This window comes from Natrix helvetica (genome assembly GCF_964273705.1).
Source record: "Natrix helvetica genome assembly, chromosome: 7".
Lineage (NCBI taxonomy): Eukaryota > Metazoa > Chordata > Lepidosauria > Squamata > Natricidae > Natrix > Natrix helvetica.
The window spans coordinates 28,438,423-28,464,919 of record NC_138558.1 but is presented as its reverse complement, the minus strand read 5'-3'; the positions used below and the strand labels follow the sequence as shown (position 1 = coordinate 28,464,919).

General features: G+C 34.6%; 2 protein-coding genes across 4 annotated transcripts in view; one reads left to right on the top strand and one right to left on the bottom strand.

Moving 5' to 3' along the window:
* Nucleotides 1–26,497, bottom strand: part of LRBA (LPS responsive beige-like anchor protein) — a 357,721-nt gene that overhangs the window by 2,302 nt on the left and 328,922 nt on the right. For 2 of the 3 annotated variants that reach the window (XM_081959507.1, XM_081959508.1), the window contains exons 50-55: nucleotides 24,049–24,241; nucleotides 22,049–22,111; nucleotides 17,992–18,147; nucleotides 11,069–11,236; nucleotides 5,420–5,521; nucleotides 3,904–4,100 (exon numbers count right to left, since the gene is read on the bottom strand). In XM_081959507.1, coding sequence (XP_081815633.1) covers nucleotides 3,904–4,100; nucleotides 5,420–5,521; nucleotides 11,069–11,236; nucleotides 17,992–18,147; nucleotides 22,049–22,111; nucleotides 24,049–24,241 — 879 coding nt within the window. The remainder of the gene's footprint in view (nucleotides 1–3,903; nucleotides 4,101–5,419; nucleotides 5,522–11,068; nucleotides 11,237–17,991; nucleotides 18,148–22,048; nucleotides 22,112–24,048; nucleotides 24,242–26,497) is intronic. The other variant, XM_081959509.1, reaches the window with a different exon arrangement.
* Nucleotides 1–26,497, top strand: part of DCLK2 (doublecortin like kinase 2) — a 104,536-nt gene that overhangs the window by 67,181 nt on the left and 10,858 nt on the right. The window lies entirely within an intron of this gene.

Genomic DNA, 26,497 nt, shown 5'->3' with positions numbered 1-26,497 from the left:
GAATTTAAACATAGTGAGAACTAGTGCTATTTGGATTCTAGGGTATTAATTCACTAAGAAGCCATAATGATAGGTTGTAAGCATCCTTGCTATAAAATGAACAATCCCAGTCTTCTGGAATTCTACTGTATTTATGATACATGTTACTCTAAGAAAAAAAGGAATATATACTTTTTATGGACTGATGCTGGCTACTATTGCTAATGAACAATAGATCTGTATATAATTATGGTTTTTTGAAGATAGAGAGAATGGCAATAGCACATGTTTTACTTTATCTATGACCAAGAGTGTGTCATGATTTCTATTTTTTATATACAAGGATTTAGAAATTCACGAAACCTTTCAATTCCAAATCAAAGCATGGTTTGAAGACCAATCCACATGGCTGTATTCTTTTATTGATCCTCCACTTTACAAGGCATGAAGCCAGCATGACTATTTTGAGCCTAAGGGAGTCTTACAAACCTCATATCCATAGAAATGCAATGAGACAATCATTGAGACAAAATAAGAAGTGTCTCGAGGATTGTCTCATCAAGACACTTTTGCCATATAGAACATTTTGCCATTATAACATTTCTAATCCATCTGCTTTAATGTATTAATTATTGAATCACCTTTTAAAATGTGCGTATATCCAAATTTCATGTCACAGTTGTTATTACCAAATTACAAGACTGAAATATGTGCTAAGAATTTTACAACCACACCCTCCCTCCATACTTGCTACACTGGGATGCCTAGCAATATAGGTGAAGAATATTGAGTACATTGCTTGTATATAAATGACCGGAGATGGAAAAAATGGCAAACCTAACACGTTGTTTTAAAAAAAATGCAAGACTGATACTAGCTAACAAAGTAAGTATAAATTACTTGAAAGATCATTTGTTATAACTAAAATCAATTCCTTTCTTTTCCTTGTTTCACAAATGGTTATCCTAAGGATATTTTTTAAATTGCAGTGAAGACTATGACAAATAATTATTTGCTACAGTTGTATAAAATTAAGCTGATGAAAATCTATTAACCCCACGGTTATGGTTCATTTGAGTGTTATACTGGAGGCTTTTTATTAATGCTATACTAGAAGGTAAATTAAAGCCATTAATCTTTAACACATCTATCAGTGAACTGAGTGTATTTCTGGAATAAAAATAATGGGATTTGGACTTTATAAATAGATGTGGAATTTCACTGACCTATCTAATTGTGAATGGAAACTGAATGGAAAGAATGTAGTTAAGCTTCAAAGGCAGACATCAGAATTTCACTTTTATATAGCATGGCCTTCAACATTTAGCCTCAACAGTTAGCAAATTAAAAAAAAGTGATATTTGTCAAATTGGAAAGCAGAAGGTTTAAGTGTAAGACTAATTTGTTTTAGTGTAAAAAGTATTAGGAATTTTACTATTTCAGATACAAGGGGCTTCAAAAAATTGTGTTCTTTCTAGTTCACACTTTACTGAAGAGTCTCAAAACGCAGATTTTTGAAAGACCATTATTTACAAAAAAATCCCAAGACCTGTCAGCCTGACAATGTTGGTATAAAGCAGCAGGAGACTGTAAGATACTTGACTTTTCCAAACAGACTCAGGAAAGAAAAATAAATTGGTTCCGTTGGGTGAAATAGCATGTTGGCCTTGTTTAGGGTAGAATAACTTTAGTTCTTTGGACTGCCTGCCAACTTAGATTTAAGTTATTCATTAAGATATCTAAACACTGTAAAGCAGATCTGCTGTGATATTCTGTTAGCCAAAGTTCTACTGAGAAATGCAATATTTAAAACAAAAACAGGTGGAAAGCTTTGATTACGCTCTGAGTATATCCAGACAGCCTAAAGTTTTTTTGGTAGCATTTCTTGTACTTGTGTACAAAATAGTTAGGAGATTAAATAAAACAACTGGAAATTCAACTTTCGGCAAAGCAAGTTTGCATGGATATAAGAAAGTATTCTGAAATATTTCAACAAATAAATTTTTTACTCCATATACAATATTTTATAAGTACAAACTGTGAAGCTGCAGGACTTTAGTGCCTTGGTCAGAGACATTTTGAACATAGTTGTTTTAATCTTTCAGTTACCACTTCACTTACAAAATGATAAAATACAGAAGCTCTGGGGAAAATACCATGAATTGTTTGAGACTAAAACTCATCTGGGACTGTTCAGAAAAAAATAATAGCATGGGATTGTATATACTATATCCCATTGGCCTGGATAGAGAAGAATTTCCATTGCATAAAGAAATGGCCTTGCAAGTGACAACACTGTGGAAATTGTTTTTACCCAGCAAAAGATTGCAGGATATTTTATAGATTTACTGACCCAGCTGACAACATTATCACAACAGAAAGCGGCTATTGGCATTTTTACTGTAGGAAACATAAAACAAAATCACTAAGCTGAAGAATTAGGATAAGAGACCCACGGCTATAACATGCCTATAATATTCCAACACTCTTTTGTTAACTCCCCAATTTGAGCAGGTACAGTTGCAAAATACCTCAAATGTGTTATCTAAATTGAACAATAATGACTTCTAACAATCAACTAAAAATAGGACTCTGTGAGGCAAATAACCTCAAAATAAAGGTTATTGTAGATTTATTCCCAGGAAACAAAGTAACATCGAAGGTTAAAGATGGATCATTGGAGGCACAAGCTGTTCAATATTTCCCACACTCGGGGCATTCAGATTGTCACAATTTTTCTTCTCTGCATGAATCCTCTACCTGTGGGTCGGGACCCCTTTGGGGGTCAAACGACCCTTTCAGAGGGGTCTCCTAAGACCATTGGAAAACACATATTTTCTAAAAAATACGGAAAACAAAATAATTTTATGGTTGGGTGTCACCACAACGTGAGGAACTGTATTAAAAGGTCGCGGCATTAGGAAGGTTGAGACCCACTGCTCTAGGGGTTTCTCATGTTCTGCCACAGTTGCAATAGTGGCACTCTAGTCTGATCTCCACCCAAGAAGCTCAACAATGTAGATTGGTTCCATGGTAAACAAAAAGTAGCACAAGAGCACAATGGGTTACTTTTTCCAATTCCTAAGTACATATGGAGCCGCAGTTGGTAGTAAGCACTTCTCTAAGTGCAATTAGGTCATTCAGGAACCAGAAATGTTTCTTGTTTGATGTTGCTCTGTCTACACAACTACCCTGTTCACTTTCTCTGTTGTTGTTAAAATTTTAACGACTCTTGTTAGCAACCAGACCAAACTGACTAAATAATACCTTGTACTATAGAGAGAATCAGATTTGTGTATGCAACCTATATCCAGTATTTTGTGAAACCAGAAGGCTATGTAAGATCGATCCATTCTCTGACAACTATCAAACAAATAATAATAAAAAAATATTTTTCTGAAATGTGGATATAGTTTTATGTGTAGACATTAAGCTCTTCCATAGTGATGGGCACTGTGTATATAATTTTTGGACTAAGTATGGAGCTTTGGGTGCAATGCACTTTAAAAGTTGCTATGAATTTCTAAAAAAGATAGTACATTGTTGAATATACAAAATACAATAATATCATCTATTCAATTTAAATTGGATTGAATGTTTTTTCCTGTAGCCATTTTTTGGAGATTAGCCCCAATGTGCTATTCAAGCCAAGTATGGCCCACAGTCTAAAAAAAGTGGTGTGTACACATATTGTGCAAGAAAATATTACATCATTTCTATTTTGAATTATGTACATGCTAAAAAGTAACTCCCAAACTAATGTCTGTTATTACTGATGAAGATGCTACAGCTATTTCATATGTGATATTAAATAATTTATAAACTATACATGTATTCAATAATTATCAAATACAATATAGAAGAGTAAAATATATCTTAAAGGACCTGGAATTTAAAAATAAGACTTCAATATAACATACTCACCCTGATATTATCATCTGTTTCCATAGTGGAGTGGAGTTTTCCATTTACACTGAATACACAGAAATGGCCATTGTCATAGTATATAACACAGTGACCCTCTCTTGATGCTTGGATAAGTTTTGCTTTCACACAGTTTTCAGGAGCTTCTAATGTCCTCAGCAGATCCCCATTCATAGAATGTATGAGACATGATCCTTCTGATGAGGGAGGTTAAAAAAATACAGCCATTAAATATTCAGCATTAACTCTGATTAAATATAATAAGTTGATGTGGCTTTACTAAAACAAAAATAATTGTGATTTTAATGTTCAGTTCTAAATAGTATCTAATAGTTGTTAATATATACTGGTAGATGTACAGATGACAAACTGATGTTGCGGTACAACAGTTCTCAGAACCAATTATGAATTGCCTTATTATTAGAGCTTCTGGGAAGTACAGAATTATGTGGAGGGTAACAGGTTGCTCCTTCTGTGATTGTACCAATTCTTTGACTTTGTTTAACCAAACCTTTTTGCTCCTACTGCTGTCCTTAAAAGCCATAAAAACCACATAATATTTATATTATGAAGCAAATGTGTGTGTCTGTTTATTTGAATCTATTTATCTATTAGCAACTGGGTTGCTAATAAAGTTTAAGGAATATACTATAAATATAATATATACAAAATACATTTTCCAAAACCAACACAAAGAAGTTCCTGAAAATGCTACAAATCAATAGCTTTGGCTCAATTACTTTCCCAGTCCCCAAGCCTGGGAAAACAACCATGCCTTCAAAATTTCTGAAAGGTGAGCAGAGTCAGGGCCAGATGTACGGCAGTACAATGTGCCAGAAGGAAGGCAGAGCTATGGAAAAGGCTGTGGACTTGGGTCCCTCTAGGTGACAATCTCTTACTGAGGGAATTGGACCATGCCCCTTCTGCCCAACTAAATGGGACAAATACAAACTATTGGCACACAACACAAAGCTATACAAAGGCCCACCTGGCCACAGCTGACACTTGTTTTCTGAATAAGAGACTTGAGTACTGCAACACATCCAAATTGCACACATTTCTGTATGCAGTAGTGCAGCCCCACTAGAATCAGGGATGGAAATGATCAGAGAAGACAGTTTAAAGTCTCTCAAAACCATAAACCTTGAGAACTCCATCACAAACTCAGCCATGGAGTCCAGCCAGGGAGTTGGCTACGCAGTATCAATCTCTTTGGCAAAAAAGGAACAATCCCATTTGATCCCTGGAGACAAACTTAACAAGCAGGATCTGACATCCAGTCACCACTGGGGCAGCATTTTGTACACCACAAAGAGTCCTGTATCACCAGGTCCACTCCATCATTCTTGCTCCTAGGTCTACCTTCAGCATCCATCCAAGATCTGTCCTTTCATCCATGATGAAATCACAGATATAGGAAACTGATATTCTAAACGTATAAGCAACTTCATGTTAAGATTCATTATTATAAGAAATAAATATTTCCAAGAAAAGTTTTTTAAAAAATAAAATGTACCTTTAGAACCACTTATCACTATACCAAGTTCAGCACAAATTGCTGCACAGGTAATCTCATAATCATGTCCAGTCAAGATTGCCCGAGGAGCAGCAGTTTCACCTGTAAGGAGATCAATAAAACAAAAATTTCTTAGTAACCTATAATTAATATATTTGAGAACTTTCACAATTAAGCAAATGTATAATTCAATCCCAAATAATAAAAAGGAAATATTTGAACTGGAATTATTCTGTGCATTTGATTCTGAGTAGATACCATGTATTATAAAATATAAATTATTCTGGGATTATCAGACCCATGTGGCATTTGAAAGATTTATAAGAATGTTACATAATAAAATCAAATATTTAAATGCTAAATATTCAAAGTCAGTCAGTCAAATGGTTTTAAAGCTTAATATTAGACACAAGCCAAAAACAATACTAGTAATATGTTACTAATCATAGAAATATGCTACTAAACTATGGTTATAATAGATGCAACTATATAACATATATAAAATACATAGTAATATATGTTACTATACATCTGAACTAGCAACTTCCTTGTAGCAGCGGGCTCTTTCATACACAAATATGAGACATTCAATTTAATAAGTTTGCCTTTTAAAATATGTAATGAATGTAGGTTCACATGACTATTGAATTATATATGATTTTTAATTAATGAAATTCTTGGTTACATGGATTTGAAGGAGATATATTTAAACGCTTATGTTATTTTTTTCATTGAAGGGTCTTCCTTCTACTTATAAAACATGAGTCTTTAGAAAAGTCAGCCTACTTCCTTTGATAATAATGTTAGGTATTTAAGAGTCTTCCATGCTTCTGGTTTTTCCAAATAATGGGGTCAATTCAGAAGTTGGTGGCAGAATAGAAGAGATTTCTTACTGCTTCATAAGATTGTCATGGTTTTCACCAAAGCAAAGGGAAAGTTTTACTTTGTAGCTGTTTCAAGGGATGTCATTTCAAACTTCTTTAAACTTTTCAAAGTAGCTTTATATCTTCTTTGAAATCCTTGGCTATTGACTTCAAAGAAGTGAGGCTTTGTTCCCTAAACAGGTTTATGATTACTTTAAGGAAGGCTTAAATTTATGTTAATTTAATCATTCTGAAATCTACAGGAAGATTAACAAAATGAAATTAAACATTTTTGTTTGTATATAAAATATAAGCGTTTCACATACCCGCTTTGTAGAACACAATATTTAAAATTACTTCAAACTTGTTCAGCACTGCTTTTAAAACATATATTTGGTATTTAAATTTGCACCCCAAGTCCAATAAGGTCTAACTAATAAATATACAAAACCATATTTTGGCTCAAGAATTATCAGACACAAAGCAAATGGTTTGTCCTTAAGATATTTTTTCTTCTCCCAAATGAAAGTATGTTTTAAAGAATGGAATTCAAATTTCAAAATGTAACAGAAACACTGCATGTGATTCATGCAATTCAATTCTTTTTCAGTTCTAAAAATATTCACAAAAGAGTGTAATATTTGCATTGTTTTGAAGGAATTACTATTTTTATTTCTTTCTCCCAGCCCTGATTATGTAATGAAAAATTGAAAAAGAAATCTGCATTTCTTTGAGAGGTAACTGAAAGAACTTACAGTAGTGACTTATATAATATATATTGCAACATTTACTTCAACAAATTCCAATGGGGATTGCCTTCCATTCTATCTTTGTTTTACAAAATAATCAATTCTTTTCAAAAACAACCTTTCCTAAAATGAATAAAATTAGGTTTAGAATTTATAGTTAAATAATTATCTGCCATGGCAAAAGCTCCCTGGAATATCATTCCTCTGGACGGAGGTTTCATTGGCCTCAACCCCCACCCCCTTGTGCATCCATAAACTTTTGAAGATTTGTGTTATGTATTCCATGCTGTGTGTTATGTAAAAACTATCAGGAAAATGTATTACGCTGTACATCTAAAGGCAGTGGGGTGGCTCAGCGGTTAAGACACTGAGCTTTTTGACTGGAAAGCTGTCAGCCCAGGTTCGAGATCAGAACACCATGCGATGGGGTGACCTGCCATCCTTGGCCCAGCTTCTGCCAAACTAGCAGTTCAAAAGCATGCAAATGTGAATAGGTAAATAGGTATCACTTTGATGGGAAGGTAATAGTGCTCTGTGACATCACACTGGCCACATAACCACAGAAATGAATGTCATTGAAAGGGAGATAAGCACTGCCTATAATAGTCAGCAACGACTAGCAGAGTATAATTCATAGGGCCTTCATATCACAACATAGTGATTTGGTAGTCTTAATTTACTCTTCTCATATTTTTGTAGATCTACCGGGACTACAAGATTAGCTCCACCAAATCCTTTGCAGGCATATTTTTGGCAGTGCAAGATAGTGGCAGAAATACACTGGAAATGCTTTATACTTTAAAGAAGTGAGGATAAAGTGTAACATACACAAAGGAGGAATGGCGGCAGAGTTCTTTGCTGCTCAGTTTAACTCTGAATTTCTTATCTCTGGATAAATTCAAGTACCATAGAAAATTAGGATGAGTTGTGGTGAAAGAACTTTATAGCAGGTTTACTAAAATGAATAAGATTTAAGTTAGTTTTAGTGAATTTAACTGATACTGATTTCAATGGATATCTCTCCAATTTTGCACATGATATATATTAAAGGCCCAAATAAATAGTACAGATTGCTGATTATTATTTTCCTGAAAATAACTAATAGAAAAATAAAACATTTGATCATTGATTTTTTTTCCTATTCAAAATTAATTATCTGGAAATTATTTACTATTTGGAAACTACTTTCAAATAAGTGAAAGAGTCAGCAGTAAATAAGCATATCATTATCCACCTGAAGTGAATGTCATCTTTTCTAATTATGCTTAATGAATTCAAGTGACCTTCCAGAGGTGAGTGAATATATTAACAAAATGACAAAACAAAACTGGGAAAATGGATGTTTCTGAAGTGCAGTGGGAAATATTTAGTTTCAATATTATAAAACAAAATTTTCACACAGGGTTACTATGATAAGGATTGCATTTCCGAGGTTCAAATATATACCAGCAGATGTCACTCTAAGATGCTTGGTTATGGTTAGCAAAAATGCCTTTTAAAAGAAGGTCTGGATGCTGGTTAAAGGCTGCTGTGAACCAATGAAAAAACTAATAATTTTCAATAAATATTTCTTAAAATTAATCATAATTAATAAAACAACTAGTTTGCATGTTCAACAGCTCATAAAGGTAGTATGACTGGTACTCTATACTCTATATGTATTCTAAATGTACATGCAGATTAATTAATACTTCAACATTATCTAATGAACAGAGTAATTTGATTTCCTGACAAAGTATATGGGTTATGTATGTCTAGCAGTATAATTTATTTTACTTTTAAAGAATCTACCAGTCCTATCATTTACTTTGTTGTAAATGCCTTCAAACCTGGATTTAGAAGAATAAATTTCAATGTTGTCTAGTATAAGAACTCAAACTTTTTCTTTAAGATTATAAAACATTATTTAGATTCTTAATTGTTTACTCCTGAACATTACAGAATATTACCTATCAAACAAGTTACAAAAATATATAAGGATTTGTTTAAAAGGAAAATACAGGAAATTACTTTCTGTGCTTGTTATTCTGGAAGCTAATTGCAATGGGTTCCTCAAAGGAACACATTACAAAAATCAAGTGTCTCTACTTGAACTTGGAAAAGCATCTTTTTTGAATAGGAATGTTCTTGAAATGTCTTCCTAGATTTGTGAAATTTAGGTTCAAGCCTAGATTTCTCCATGCAAGGAAACTGACTGACTTAGGCAATCATATTGTGTAATCAACAAAGAGAGTTGTTGGAAGTTGGGGTACAATATAATAAATACCCATTAAAAATCTGTCAGCTGAACGGTAGAATGCATAATTATTATGGTTGGTCATACAATCAGCCAGATAGTTAGACTGGATTGGGTATTTCTGTTCACTATTGAATCCTTCCCAAAGATGTGGGATAGATAGATGTTGTTTAATAGTATTAAAGGTATCACTGCAGGAGGATGTAACTGCATTTTGCAGTTGTCTGATAAGGATTTTGTCAATGTCAATGTTCAAGTGATGTTCCAGATGTTTTGGAATTGCATCCAAGGCATCTATTAGTATTGCTACTATCTTTTCTTCCTTTTGCCACAGTTGTTGTTCTTCTATTTCCAGGACTATATATTTTGTAATCCCCCCCCCCAAGTTCTTTCCTTCTATTTTGCTGTCTTCAGGCATCACAATGTCCCCTATGCAGACTTTTCTGCCTTTGTTATCAACAATTGTCAAGTCTGGGGTGTTGTGTAGCAGATATTTTGTCTGTTTTAATTCTAAAGTCCCAGAGCACTTTAGCTTCTTCATTTTCTATTACTTTGTCTTTTTTTGTGGCCCTACCCATTCTTGCTTGCTGGCAAATAATATTTCTTGCAGATAGCCAATGCACCATTGCTGATATTTCTCATGTCATTGTTTGTGCAACATTATTATTATATGGAATCATATTTTCAAATCAACTTACCTTTTTAATTTTATTACTATAATGTATAAAAAAGAAAAGCCCAAACAAAAAAGCCAAGATTCAAACAAGTATGAAAGAAAACCAAACAAAAAAATGTTATTGCAATTGATATGTAAGAGCAAGTCAGTTTATAACAGCAATGTGAAGTTGTTACATATCATTACTGATAGTGAGTTACTCATATTGATTGAGCTTTCCATTTTGTCTGATTAAAGGCAGAGGGTAAACACATTTTTTTCATTTTTAACCATTCAAATAATTGTTTTAGTTTCATTCCAAATATGATAAGTCCACAAAACTTCTTCATAACTTCAAAACCTTTTCATAAGGTTTCAGTATTTGGCCCACGGGATGCTCAGATCTGGCCTGCAGGGCTGCCCTAAAAACAGCAAAGGACCAGCCCACGGCACCTGTGCCAGTGAAAATGTAGCTCAGGAACTCCGTTTTCACTGGCAGAGGGTGCAGGAGGCCGCTGCAGCTGAAAAAGGAGTGCGGGAGCCTGTTTTCGCTTGCAGAGCACTTGGGCCTCCACAGGCACCCCTGCCACAAGTGATGTCAAGTTGGCCGTACCTTCCCCAGCCATGCTCACCCCCCCCCAGGTCAAACACAACCCTGATGCAGCCCTTAATGAAATCGAGTTTGACACCCTTCACCTAAAGTGATTATAATTAATTTTGAGCCAATTTACTTTTTTATTTCTCTGTTCATAAAACAGCTCTGCAATCTGAAGGATGCAAAGAAACCCAAATGAATTTACCCAAATATCACAATATTATTCCAGGCATCTACTGACAGATGCCTGGACCCATGAAATGTATGCATGCAGTGGTTTTTTATGATTCTACAAATGTTGGCATTTGGGGAGGGGGGAGGAGGTTGCATTGCAATCCCCAGATTAAAATGGGTATTGCTCTGGAATAATGTTCTGTAGAATAACTTGCAGTAATTACATCTAATGAATAAGAATAGGGTGCCTGTAAACTTGGAGGATGTTTCTGATACATTGGACTCCAAATGTTGTCCTTGCCTACCAATTCCTCAACTTTAACAGTATTTGATGCTGGATTTGCCATAGGTAAAAATCATAAGAAAGATCTCCTTACCATTTGTGTTATCACCAATGCTATTGGTTTTACCATTCCAGTACCATAGCAGCAGGGTGGCATCACGAGACCCTGATAGAATATAACAGTTTCCTCCAATATAAGATTCAGAGCGGCCAAGGCAGGTAACAACGTCCCAGTGTCCAAACACAACTTGCATTAGTTTTCCTGTAACATACAAACTTTTTTTTAATTCATAGTAAGACCACATATTATAGGATTCATATTGATGGATTGATTATTAGGAATCACTACATAATTAATGTCCAATGTTCTCTTGAATTGGAAAGAATAAAATTAAAAGGTCCCGATTATTCTAGAGGACAAGTCACTGTCTGCCCAACTATCTTCTGAGAAGAGAATCTCTCTCCACCATTTAGTTTATTTAGACAACTCATAACTGTTATTTGCCTTGAGTTTTGTTTAGCACATGATAATTAAGTACTAGAAAAAAGGAGTTCACAAATTATTTGCCAGATTTCTACTCCTGATTATTGAAAATAAAGTCTTAAATACACCACAAGTAAAGGCAACTGCATATTTCTTTTATTGTTTCATTCTTCTATCATTCAGATAAGAAACAATTATATTTACAAAGTACCTTGTCCATTCAAAATCCATTCATATGCTATTTACAATGAGGGGAGCATGGTTTACCACAGTCATATAAAGTAGCTGATAATAATTACTGCTGGAACAGAGGTAAGATATTGCATGATGTTCCTATGGTATCCTAACAGGTATTCATACATATTTAGCGATTCAGTTCATGGTATCTGAAATATCTGACCTCCTTTTTTATTTTCTTATTTTTAATGCACAATTAATATGCTATGTTTATTCAGTGAAGTGTGGACAGAGAAAGATGCAGAGAAAGTTAATCTCTGAAATCAGTCAGTCAAAGAAACAAATATTTCTGAAGTTTGTTTTGAAAATTCTAAAGTATTGATTTTACATTTGTTGGAAAATATAGGAAAATGACTTACACTGGAGTCAGATCTCATTAATATCTTGACAGTTGCAATACTTTGTTTTTTAAAAAAGCAGCAGTTTTTGCAGTATTGACTTTAAAAACTGAAAATAATAGGCACTATTATCAGAGAGTTGATTGCAATTCTGCTATGCTAGTTGTTCTCAGAATACATAATTTACATTCAAGGTATTTGCTGTTACAATGCTCTCAACTGAAATCTGAATAATAAGATTAATTTACATAAATGCTAAAATATAATCGAAATGTTTATGACAACTTGCTATAGACTATTATGATAATCTTATCCTGTAATTTTTCCTTCCTTTCACAACTCAGGAACCGGACAAATAATTAATGATAACTTTCAGACAAATACTCTTTGATTACTCAAAACAAAATGTAGAATGAAACGTATAATTTAAAAAAAACCTTTGCTTTTCCATTATATATTAATGGCTTCTTTCTACAAGTATTCTATTATACATTTTAAATATACAAGACAATTTTGTCTTTATGAAAAAGTTGAATACACTAAAATGCCACAAGTTATTGATTTTTTTTCCAAGAGATGAAAAAATACATTTTATTAAATAGTATATTTTCTTATCTTTGTTTGCAAAAGAAATTGAAATCCAGTGATTTACTTTTCTAGCAGGGATCCGCCAAACTGGAAAATATGGACTGTCAAATGCTTTAATGATAAAATTGGTACTATGAAATTAGAATGAATAAGTTGGAAGGGACCTTGGAGGTCTTCTAATCCAGCCCCCTGCTCAAGCAAGAGAACCTATACTATTTCAGATAAGTGACTGTCTAGACCAGGGGTGTCAAATTTGTGGGCCGTGGGCCGGATGCGCCAAATGCTGGCCATAGCCACCCCTGGTTTAGTAAAGGGGAAAATATTGCAATATATCATGTGATGTTGCAGATATGACACCCTGGTCTAGACTCTTCTTAAAAACATCCAGTGATGGAGTACCCATGATTTGTGGAGGCAAGCTGTTCCACTGGTTAATTGTCCTCACTGTTAGGAAGTTCCTCCTTAATTCCAGGTTGCTTCTCTCTTTGATTAGTCTCCAACCATTGTTTCTTGTCCTATCCTCTGGTGCTTTAGAGACTAATTAAGAAGAAGACTCCCTCTTCTTGGTGGCAGCCCCTCAAGTATTGGAGTACTCCTATCATGTCACCCCTAATTTTTCTTTTCTTTAGACTAGCCAAATCCAAATCCTGCAGCCATTCTTCATTTATTTTAGTTTCCAGGCCTTTGATCATCTTAGTTGCTTTTCTCTGAACTTTTTCCAAAGTTTCAACATCTTTTTTGTAGTATGGTAATCAAAATTAGTTGCAGTATTTCAGGTTTGGTTTTACTAGGGTTTTATAAAGCAGTACTAATACTTCACATGATCTTGATTCAATGCCTCTGTTTATACAACCCAGAATTGTATTAGCTTTTTGGGCTGCTGCCGTACACTGCTGACTATGAATGATCATTCAAGTGATTATCCACTATAGACTCCTATAAAAGACTTCTGTCATTTTACCTTCCATTTCCCCCCAAATTAAAGAAATGCTTTTGGGAGTATTTCAAGTATTTGAAAAACAAAACTGAGAGGAGCACATGCATCTCATAACATACTGTTCTACTTTCTAGCAAATCTTTCTGGTTCTGTCTTCTTCTATATATCAGTAACATTTCTTGTGACTGACTCTCAACAGTTCAAAGGCCACATTTCTGATTGGAATTTCTGTTGTAAGTATTTGCAGTTGTAAGTCAAGGCCCCAGTAACTGGATCTGATCTTCCTGCCATTTTTATGATGGTTGTTAAGTGAATCACATAGTTGTTAAGCAAATACTTTTTCTGAGTAGGCCTTTTTGCTGGGAAAAAAACATCGTGAATAGAGTCATATTATTACGGGACTCTACAACCAGTTGTAAATGCAAGCTGGTACCAAGCAGCCGAAATGTGGCCAAATGACTGCGGGAGAAGTGGTTAATGGTACAACATATTATACAGCCAAAAGCACCCTTTCCAAAGCCACTGGTAACTTCGAACAATTGTTAAAACTATCAGTCTTATGTCAAGGACCACCTTTAAAGAAGCACTGGCCCTTAATGCATTTAAGTTACCTTCCACAGAGGTTTATTTATCAACTATACCATTTGCTTAGCCAAAGGAGGCAACAGTTTTCATGATTCAGAGTGGTAGACATAGAGACAAGCTATCTGCAGCAGTGCTTAATGGTATCCTCTGGTTGTGTCAATCAATGGAGCTCAGGAAATACGCCTTCTATATTGTAGTGCCTACTATATGGAACAACATTTCCTTCAAGAATCAGGCAGATCTAATTCTGTTGGCCTTAAAGACCTCTGCTATCTCATTTATACAATAAATAAATAAATGAATATTTTGTTTATTTGTACTGTATTACTGTTGATTTTAAATGGCTGCCTGCTACCCAGACTCATGTGATGAGATGTGTGGTATATATCATATGTCTTCTAAATAAATAAAAAGGTGAAAAATTATAAGCAATGGAGCAAGTTCAGTTTTGAGCTCCAAATAGGCCATGCAATTCTATGGATGCAGCTGAATGAAGTGAAGTGATTTCTACTCTAGCCAAATGGATTGAAAAAAGAAGGATGTAGTGGCCAGAACACCAGCTCCAGAACGACATGTTAAACAATGAACAGATGGAACACATTTGTTTGTTTCTAGATGCTACTAGCCATAGTAATTTGAACTGTTTAAATTCCCAGAGCAGGTCTGAATCACAGTAAGCATAAGAGCACCAGTAGTATAGCTGTATTATGTTTCAAGTTTCATGTATAATAAAGTCACTGAAAAAGGCCTTCAATTTCAAAAGATTTCCATTGGCTAAAAGCTCAGGTCAAAGCCATTGCTAGTACTGACAGGATCAATACACTACAATAATATGATGAAGGAATAATGTAAAATGACATGACACATATCTTAGCTATCACTCCTTATAGAATTTTGTGAAAAAAGAAAAACATGGATTCTTTTGTGAAAAAAGAAACAAAAATGAACTGAAGATTTATAGATTTCATGATTAGAAGATTAGAAAGGGAAGATTATGGAAAGAAGGAAACTTTGATATAACTTTAGAAAGAAAGGGCAAAAATATAAATGAACTTAAGTAATAAGTTCATGGTAAATAAATTTTTATTGTATTTTTTCTTTTTCCTTCTTATGTATATCTACATCTTATTTTATATTTTTTTACATTTTTATTATTTTTTCTATCTCATCTCTTTAACTCAAAATTTGTGTTGTTTTTACTCTATGAAAAAACTTTAATTTTGTTTGTGTATGTATGTATGAAGATCTTATCCATAATCTGAAAAACTATACCACAGCTATGTTCTCTACTATCAGCCTAGCCAAGGTGGGGTAATATAGTTTTCCAGTGATGCAATGAATTAAGTTATGAGTCATACATTGCAACTTAATAGCCTTGTTCTGAAGAAAAGCTGAAGCCAGATGTAAAAATTAAGAAGACTAAATGACTGCAGCAATAAGAAAAAAATGTGGGACTTTGATGCAGATACCCAAGATATCAAGCAGATGGAAAATATAGAGATTGATCTGTAACTGAGAAAGGTAAAGGGCCAGCCTAAACCTATTGTTGAGATACAGTATGTGGTTTCCACAATAGTTGATATGGACAACAACTATCAATACATTTTGTAAAGATCGGACAGACACTTGTGAGTGAATAGCTCCAGAATGCAAGAATTGTATTTATTTATTCAATTAACCATTTATATAGTATGGCATACTAACTATATCCATCCATGGACAGGGACATTCTAAATACTGGTAATTATGAGATATGGATTATCACCTTCTCTCCATAGACCAAAGGTGTCAAACTCAGGGCCCAGGGGCAGAATATGGCCCATGGGGTGCTTAGATGTGGCCCACAGGGCCACCAGGAAACAGTGAAGGACTGGCCCGTGGTGCCTCTGCCAATGAAAATGGAGCTCAGTTGAGCAGCACGCAGCCCTCCCGAACTCTGTTTTCACTGGCAGAGGGTTGCAGGAGGCTGTCACAGCTAAAAATGGAGCTTGGAAGCCCATTTTCTCTGGCAGAGAGCTCAAGCCCCCATAGGTGACCCTGACACAAGTGACATCAAACTGGCCATGCTCACCCTGCCCATGCCCCTCCCGAGGTCAACACAATGCTGATGTGGCCCTCAATGAAATCGAGTTTGACACTCCTGCTATAGATCTTTCCTTGAATTTAGCCCAGAAACTTTAAGCGGCTGTAGTTTGGGACAAGTTTACTAAGTAGAGAAAAGTGACTATGTATTCTTGAAACAAATGCATTAGCTATGAAATAGCTACTGACCAGGAAGAAGTTTACACAACTTGTGATACACAAACTCCTAATCAACTTGATACCAAGATGCTTGCTGAATTAACATATCGCTTATGTGTTCCAAGACTGGCCGAGTGAGTCATTTTCTTTTTATGCATGAGTTGGTCTTTTATACAGTGACACCACTCTTTGGAGTATTTTCCTGGGGCATCTACTAATTACATCTATTAGGTATCCTATGGCAAGATTCCTTTACATGAACTTCATGGACTATCAAAATCAATCCTTTTCCCTCTAACCCTATCTTTTTAAATAGCATGTTTTATCATATTTTAATTTAATTTTAATACTCTTAATATTTTTATATTATGTCGGATGAAACTGCAGAGTTTTATATCATTTAGCACAATGTATATTTTTAATATTTACTTCCAAATATTATTCTTGTGGCTAGGGTGGAAGCAGGAATGAAAATAATAAAGAACAAGAGGTGGTAGATTTTTGTGTGTATATATTATCCCTATATTAGATCTTTATAAAAAGGGGTGCACAATCTAAATAATATTGCAATAGTTTCAACATAATCTATTCTACATTGCGTTCTTCCATTCATGTTATATTTTGTACTATGGAATACAAGAAGAAAAACATCAGGAATAAATTGCAATTATGTATTTTAAAGAGGCAAGAAAGCAGAAAATAAATTGAAGGTAGAGTTTGCTTTGGGAACCCAAGGTAAAAGCCAAACTTGACCTTCTTCAACCAGTCAAATCTTCTCTTGTCCTGCAAATCCAATGCTCCCTACAATCTACCTAAATATTCGATTTGGCACTACTAATGAATTTTCAGAATGATGCAAAAAGAAAGAGTAAAGGTACCATTTTATGTCTCAATCAGTATTAAAATGTTAGCAAAAAGCAATATTTGATGTCTTGAGGGTAGAAAATAATAGGCTGATAGAAGGAGACCATAGATGTATTTTTTGATGTAAAATTACAGAGATGTTTTGGAAGAGTCAAGTGTTTTTCTTACACTTTACAGCAAGGATATAAAATTTGATGTTCCTTCTTTTTTAAATGTTAAAAACAAAATTAAATTAGTTAATCCTCAACTGCAATTGAGCCTGGCAATTATAGTTGTAAATTGTGATGCTTGTAAATCAGGTCATAGTATGAATGGCCTCATTTTATGACTTTTTGTGGCAGTCATTAAGTGACCATCATGGTCATTAAACAAGGGTTGTGCTTATTAAGTGAACCCACTGTATGATGTCTTTCACTGGAAGCTGAAGTAAAGGCTGGTCTTCAGCTAAAATCGCAGTCATGTGAGTACAGGATACGGCAAATGCCTGTATAGATGGGCTCGTTACCGAGTGACCAAAACACAGTCACGTGACTGCAGTGGGGACCAACTATAGGAATGTTGGAACCGGGTAATAAGTATATTTTATGGGATCCTCAGAACTTTGAATGGTTGCTAAGTGATAAATTTAAATCAAGGACTACCAGTAATCAGTTTTGCTGCTTTGTAAAAATTGTGCAAAAACAAAGTTTTAACAGTTTAATTAAACAGCTTCAGAAAAAGATTAATGTATTACAATAACTCACCTGTATCAGTAGAATACACCCGAAAACTTTTATCCCAAAATCCACAGACTAGGATGTAGCGATTATCTGAAGTGATAACAAAGCACTGGGAATGGACTTGAATACTTTGGTCCAGAAGATCTGTGATTTGCCTTCTGTGCATACCTGTATTGCTAGCTAAAAAAGGAGAAAATGAAAAGGCAAGAGAGAAATAATAGTTTACTCCAATTGCAAAATAAGTTTTAATTACTTGCCAAATAATCTTAAATCAATAAGAGTGTGATTCTTGGGACATCTTATTTCCATTTCTTTTGCCCAATTTTAATACAGGGTGCTCAGATTATTTCAAGAAATAAATCTTATAAGGCTCTGACTATCTCTCTCAAAACTAGGGATATGATCAAATTCATTTTTAGTACAAGCTCAGCTGGCAAACAAATTAGATAGGCTACAATTTTAGTATATATAAATTAATACAACTTAAGCTTGACAAAGTATAGGTAGCCCTCAAGGTATGAAAGGCTGTTTAAAGACCATTTGAAGTTACAAATGCACCACCAAAGTGTACTTGCAACATCTTGTACTTTGAATGTGATCACTCCCTCCTTTCGCCCATGCACTCGCTAATTGAATGTGCGGCGTGTTAAATGCACATGAATTATCTCGGGGTAGGGAAAATCATGGGGGGGGGGGAGCTAGTGATGGAACAGGCCACCTGCTTCATATCACTTAAGGCCTCCCCTGATGCACAGATACCTCATTCTCCCTCTCCTGAAGTCACCACAATTGCTGCCCCCTATCCTGCCATGCTGGGTGACCTTTCTGATGAAGCTCTGTCTCCTCTCCATCATATTTCTTTCCCTGGTCTTCTTTGCCATGTGCGCCATTCCGGGCCTCCTTTTCTAACGCCAAACTGCTTGTGGAAGTTTTCAGCAATGAAAAAGGAGGTGCAGAAAGCCACGTGTGCCTTTCTTGGTTTCCTTTCCCTCCACTGAACTGCTTGAGGAAGGCTTTGGCTATGAAAAAGGAGGTGCAGAGGCCCGCCCGCACACCTCCAGGCCTCCTTTCTCACTGCCGAAGTGCTTGAGGATTACATCCTTGTAGGCTTCAACAGCCATTTACAAAAAGCCTTTGCCAGTAGGAACATAGCTTTCCTGGTGCCAACAAAGGCTTTTTGCAAAGGGTTGCCAAAGTCTACAGGGATGTAATCTTCCTGTAGGTTTCGGCAAGGAAATGGCAAACAGAGGAAAGACCTGAAGGACCAAAGCCTTCCCTCCATTTTCAAACATCCAGGACTTAATTCACAGATAATAGAGGCCAAAAGTGCGAGATCACATGAGATCATTAGCATGAGAGCTCGCGCTACTGATCACATGGTACTTTAGACCTCTGTTCTCTACAAATGCACCGAAAGCCTGAAGCAACAAAGTAGGCAAAGAAACCGTGACAGAGGAAATCTTAGCAAAATAAGTGAGTCTCCACAAGCAGATTGCCTGTGAAAACCTGGTGTGTGTGTGTGTGTGTGTGTGTGTGTGTGTATTTAAATAGGCAGGACAAATGTTGTATAGCCTCTACGGTAGTTTGTAAGGATGAACAACTGCCGTGGTGCTGCAATATTCCTAATTTCGGGACTTGTTCATAAACGTTAGGGGACGTTTATTGTGTAACTTCCAACATTTGCTAAGGGAACACTTGTAACCCGGGCATTACCTGTATTTGTAAGGACGTAAGGATTTTACAAATTGCTGTACTTGTCTGTTAGAACTTTTCAAAGATAAAGGGTTTTTTCATGATTATACTTGTATGTATTTGCCTTGGAATTGTTTACAGAAATACTAGTACAATAAATGTCTTTAAAAAGCAGATTCATTACTGAAAAGTTCCTTTGTATTCTACTGTACTGTGTTTGTTTGTAAGTGTTTTGAGATTGCTTTCAGCAAGTTACTTTGCATTCCACTTATTGTGTTAGTTTGCGTGTGCTTTGAGATCACCTGTTTTTGTTTTTAATTAAAAGGCAGCTTCTATGCACTGCTTTCAATTCCGGCAGTCTACCTGATCTACCCAAATATGGGGCGGAGCATATTGCTTCCACTTGTGGAGATTATTTAATGACCCGAAGAAAACAGCAAGCCCAATTTTCATTCAGTTAGTAACTTGATCGATTTGCTTAACAATTGTGGTAAAAAAAATGACATAAAATGAATCCAATTCATTTTATGACCATTTTTATTTACAACCCTAAGGGATTAGGGTTATACCTTGAGGACTACCTGTTATATAACCCTTAATGATTTAATTCATTATACAGATTGCAGGTCACTAGGCGCTTTATTTGAAGAGGGAAACCTGTGGTCTATGTACTGCAGCAACACTGCATATATAAAATAACCGTAAGATATATTAAACACAGTATCGATAAATATAATAAATATAGTATGGAAATTGGGTACAGTAGTAATTTAAAGGATAACTTCAGATGAGATTTCATCTATATTTTATTCATTAGGTGAACCTAGGCATTTTCAGCAAAAGCATCATAAATTGTTATGTGACTGCCAGACACTCCAAGCGACTGAAAATGTGGGCTAGTTGCTGACTGTCTGAAATGTGATCACATGACGAGAAAGGGCACTGGCCAACAGAACTGGGTCATAAGTATGTTTGGGGTGGGGTCCGTATTACTTCGAACAGTCACTAAGTGACCAGTCATAAGTTGAGAACTGCTTGTGTTTCAAAATAGTATTGCAGATCATTTGCAGTAATTTGCAATATTAATAAGCATCCAGCTGTTTTAAGTGTTAACTCCAGATATACTTTCTAGCTATAACTTTAATGTTATCAATAGTTACACATGCAACAGTTCTTAACACATTGAGGATAATATCTTTTTCAGACTGCACCTAGATTTAACATATTTATCTACTGATTTAAGTGTCATTTATTCAATAGGTACTAATATGAATAACACTAACTTTGCATTTCATGATTCCCTCCCTCTATCAAAGGGAGATATTTTAGGATTGGATCTTAGGATCCAATCTGTCAGTTGCATGCTAAATATTAATGTGGGATAAAATGAAAGAAAAAGGCATAAGTGTGTTATTGTACTACTTTTCCAAAGTAAAATTACATCCTGTATTTTGCTCACTGCAAGAATAAATCTTGCAGACATCCATGATAAGGGCTGAATAGAATAACAGTCCTATACTTTAAACATTGAATATAAAATGTTTCTCAGTTCATCTGATACATATCTACTGATGCTTCCCAAGGGTCGTGATAAATACATTACAGAATATATTATATGAAATTTACCGAGGCCTAAAAATAAAGGTTCACAAATCATCTAGTGATTTTTTTTCTTTGTGATTTAAGCAACAGCACTATAATACAATATTTGTGAATCAAATGTATTATAAAATTTAATGTAGCTGAGAAAACCATCTTCCTGCTTCCCTGATTCTGATCCTGAAGTCAACCATACTTTAGTTAAAAAAAAAATACTAATATCCTAACCTCAAAATGACTGAGCCATTTATTTCAACTCTGGAACTGCTCTGCAATTACACATTAATTCCATCAGCCTGAACAGCAGGCCTGTGGAAAAAAGGATTGATCTCCTGTAATTATAAAATTCTGGCACCAGAGTTTTATTTTTCACAACACAGCGCCACTAAGAACCCTACTGTTATTATGAAAATTTCCTCAGCAAAGAGCTCCATCACATTACTGGGGCACCAATTCATCATAACATGCTCATCAACAAGTCTGAGTGATGAAAAGGCCCAATATTATGCTGACAGTACTTCATGCGCATTCTCAATCACACATTATTACGGCATCCATATTAATTTTCATTGACACACGTCCTAGGCCTGTTCAAATTAGGCAAACCAATGAGGGGGAGTTGATGAAATACCAGCATAGCCACAGCTCATTGCATTCCAATTTGCATGCAAATGGTTTATCAGGAAAATTCCATTCCCAGCAACCAGCAAGTGAAAAACAACCGTAATCTACACTTCAGGGCCACCATACAGAGCTTAATGAATCGCAAAGAGAGAAGGAAGTGACAGACCTATGAGAGGATCGATTTCCACTGGCAGCTGGTATGGCTGGTCTTGTACAGCACCTTGATGAGCTAAAAGAATGAGAAAAGGCTTAGAGATAGTGCCATTTTAGGTACTAAAATCACACACACACACACAAATCGTATAAATCAAGAATTATGTGATACTGTCTTTTTAAGAATTGGATTCTCTCCCATTTATTAAATATCAGCCAAAATTTCAAGTTTTTTTTCAAAAGGTTTTTTTATACACTTATTTCATTCTATTTCTGTTCTCAGTGTATGCCATCACCAGAGATTTGGGCCATAAACTATAGCAGATGGTTAACCAGCAGCTTCTCATATTGCAAAAAAAGAAAACAAATGGTAAAGAATGCTGAAAACAAAATGTGACAGCCACTTGCTAACTATCGTGGATCTCATCTCCTTTCTTTAAGGGAACAAAAAAAAAACCACCTTTGAATAGGATAACACAAATGTACTATTCATAAAAAATAATTGTTTTATATAAAAAGGAGACTTTTAGGTCATATAATACAAAGGGGTATATTATCATTTAAAAGTGGTGTAAACAGAGGAAAATCTCATTTGTAACTTAGTTTTGTTTAATAAAAATGTATGAACAATTTTTGTATTCAAAACATTTTTTTTCTAAAGCTAAAATGCAAAATAATTATTTCCAGAATATTTTTTCTCAAAATATCAATGAAACTTTGCAATAATGGAAACTAGCATAAGAAAAATCATACGCCCAATATCCCACCTTTTCACAGGCAAATTGCAAAGCACATGCTTATCATAAAATTAGCTTTGTTGGAATGATTATTTAGTTCATGTGGAATTTAAAAGTCTATGATTCACTAAAATCATAATAAGCACTATAAGTTTTTTCTCTATAAGGATAGATGTTCTACTGTACTCAGTAGTGAAATACTGTTAAATCAACAGAATGAAATGTATACAATTTTACTTACCTGCGTCAACTGATGTATGATTATTTCCATATTTTTCATTTTTTTTAAAAAAATGGCAATAGGAATTATACAGTTAAATAATAAACAATATTTTAAACAAAAATAAAAAGGCTAAGAGACCAGGAAGGATATTGAAATGTAGTAGTAATAAAAGAGTGAACATTGGGGTTTTTTTCATAGAAATTTGATGAATTTCAAAAGTCAAAAGTAGCAAGGAAAAGATGGGGACAAAGGATTTGATAGGAGTGATGCTTTTGTGAAGCACAAAAGGGTTAAGGAAATGGGAATAATTGAGAACAGAAATATAGGATGCATTTACTATTTACCGGTACTATTTGGCTCAAATGTAAAAGCAACCACAAAAGATAAGCTGTTTTTCTCCAATATCCTGCCAACTGACAAACAGACATTATCCACTCCCTGACAGTTCAGACTAAATTTGGAGTAAAGTTGTTCACCTATCAGGAATAGCATTTCAACCAATCTACCAACTAATACATGAACATTTGTATTCAATTACAATTATTCCTAGACTGGTGGGAAACCTTGATGTAAAAAGCAGATAGACAAAGGCATTTGGAAATTTACAGAGGTCACATGTAATAGCCCTAAATATATATATATTTTATAAAATATTTGTTTCCACTACTCAAATTTAAACTGACACAGCAAACCAAGGATAACTCAAAGTTTCAAGATTTCACTTTTCAACTCTGCCTACAGTTTTGTTTCCAGATTTTCTAGTAATAATACTTGGAAGCTATCATCTTGCTAGAAATTGTAAAACATTGCTGATACTGCTCAGGTACTTAGTAAAACTTGATGCAAAAGAATGAGGTTGGTATTCTTATAATGTATTATTACATATAATTTGGATAGCTTACTGCATGGCATTTCTGAAATGATTAAAAGTTCTATTGCACTAATATAACAATGCTTATACTTCTTAAATCTACTATGGAAAGTAGTAGCCCTTTTGCACCTTAATACCACACATCAATTTGCTAATTATGTAATCAATAATTCTATACTTACCAGGAAGATTGTGCCACTTATTCACAGCAAATAGTCGGTTGACAGTGACAGTAATCACGGCAGAATTTGCCAAACCAGGCTGAGTGTTGGCTGCTACATGTGTTACAGGAGAGTTGGATGGAAATTTTAGGACCATGATGACATCCTGTTGAGCTTGGTCTGTGAACATCAATGGAGTCTGGAGAAGGAGATACTGTTGAGTGGGGAAAACAAGATCCCAAACACGAGGGGAAAAGGGAAAGGCAAAGAAGATTGGAAAGATAAGAAGGTGCAGGAACAGTGAAGACCCCGATAAAAGAAGCAAGAAGCATCAGCAGCTGCAAATGAATACTAATGCAATAATTTTTCACAGGCTATTGAAACTATATTTTTAATGAATACCTTGATTTCACATTAAAAATTAAATGAAGAGAAAAAGAAATCTAAATCCAGCAAGTCATCATTAAAACTTTTTCAGGTATCTGGATATTAAAATTGCTAAGCTTCTTAATCACCAGATTGAGGTGAAGAAAAGAAAGCCCCAATAAAAAGAGAAATAAAATCATGAAAATGAAAATTTGTTCTCCAAGAAATTGTAAAACAGCTGTCATTTTTTCCATGATCACATATCTGCCATGGGAAAAGACACAGCCTATTTAAAAAGTAGCAACTGAAGGGTCTTTTTCAATTTGAACTTTAAGTATTATTGTATACCGCAGGGGTGTCAAACTGATGGCCTGTGGGACAGATGCGTCATGCACATGCCACGCCCACTCTGGCTCTGCAAAGGCAAAAAATGTTGTGATATGTCACATGACGCCATGTGACACGATTGAATTTGACACCCGTGGTATACAGCTTGACAATCTTGACATTAATGTAGGAATATTAATTCAAATTAATTGTAGAATATAGGTTTTTACAGCTGTTACATTTTCACGAAATGAATATGTGCTGATGTTTCCTTAGACTTATTATTAGTTTCTTCAGAGCAGAACAATGTTATATGATAAAAAATAAGGATGTCACATCTGAAGTCAAATTCTATTTTAGAATTTGTTCTAATGAAGCTGTGTAGTAGCTGATATTCAACTGAATCAACACCTATTCATTATCACACTCAACTTTTCCAGGAAATCCATTCACTAGTCAATCCATATTAATTTAATTTTTAACCAATGGATTCTACAATTAAGCATGCATTTTTGGGCTGTTTTCTGTTTAGTTACATTACAGATACCATGGCTTCATTCAAAGTTTCCCTTCAATATCTGCTTCATTCATGATACAAGTCTATAGAAGTAGATTTTAAATAAGTATAGATGTAGATTTTAAAGAATAGAAAGAAAAGTACAGATATAAATTTTAAAGAAGAGTAAACTAAAGCAAGTTCAATGTTATTAACACGTATTCAAAGTAATATTTCCAAATGAAGAGTTTTAATTTGAAAATATTATTAATTAATCAAAATATTTTCTGCAGCTATTCTATCTTTTCCTTCACAACTGATTTGTTTCTGATAAAATAATGATGATGATGATGATGATGATGACGATAATAATAATAATAATAATAATAATAATAATAATAATAATAATAATAATAATAATAATAATAATAATAATAATAATATAAAGCAGGCTTCTCGTGCTGGTTGGGAAATTCTGTGAGTTGAAATCCACAAGTTTAAAGTAGCCAGGTTTGGAGAACACTGGCATAAAGGATGAGGTGGAGGAAATCAGGAAATGTTACAAATAAAAAAGGATGTAATATTGTCAAACTCCATAACGTTAGCAAGTTTAGGAAACACTGGATTTCTGGAATTATCATTATTATTATCATCAGGGTAATACAACAAAGCTCCAAAACCAATTGAAATAATTATTTCACACAATTTATACCTAATGTAATTAAGGCAGAGTTAAGGAGTCTCTTTCTCACATTTCCCGCTCCCTTCGATTCAGGACTCTCATCTGTAATGCGCCAACCCTATTTCTTCCCTTATCTCTCTTACCGCCCCCTCCATGTTCTCAAGGTCCATTAAACATTCCATCACAAAGATGAAACTCTCATGCTCCAATTTTGCAACAACCACATAATATCTCTAAGTATGATTCATTTAAGTATCTCATAGATTTCAAGAGGTTAACTTAATCTGGATGTAACCCAACTAACGATCAAATTTAAGTCGAAGTTTTATAAATAATACTTTTTTAATAATTAAATTTCTAGCAATTCCTTGGTTGCTACAACACTTTTTACTAACCTTTGTCTTCCTGGAAAGCTAGAATTCAGTAAAGCTCTTCTAGCAGAACCTTGTGGCTATGGAGCTACTTAGACCTAGAACTGTAACTTGGCAGCAGGAAGGTTGACAGAGTTTCCGCTGAGCAAACTAGGTTTCCAGCATGACAAAGTATAAATAGGGAAACATTCATGCCAACAGACTACCTATTTAATATCACTTGCCTAA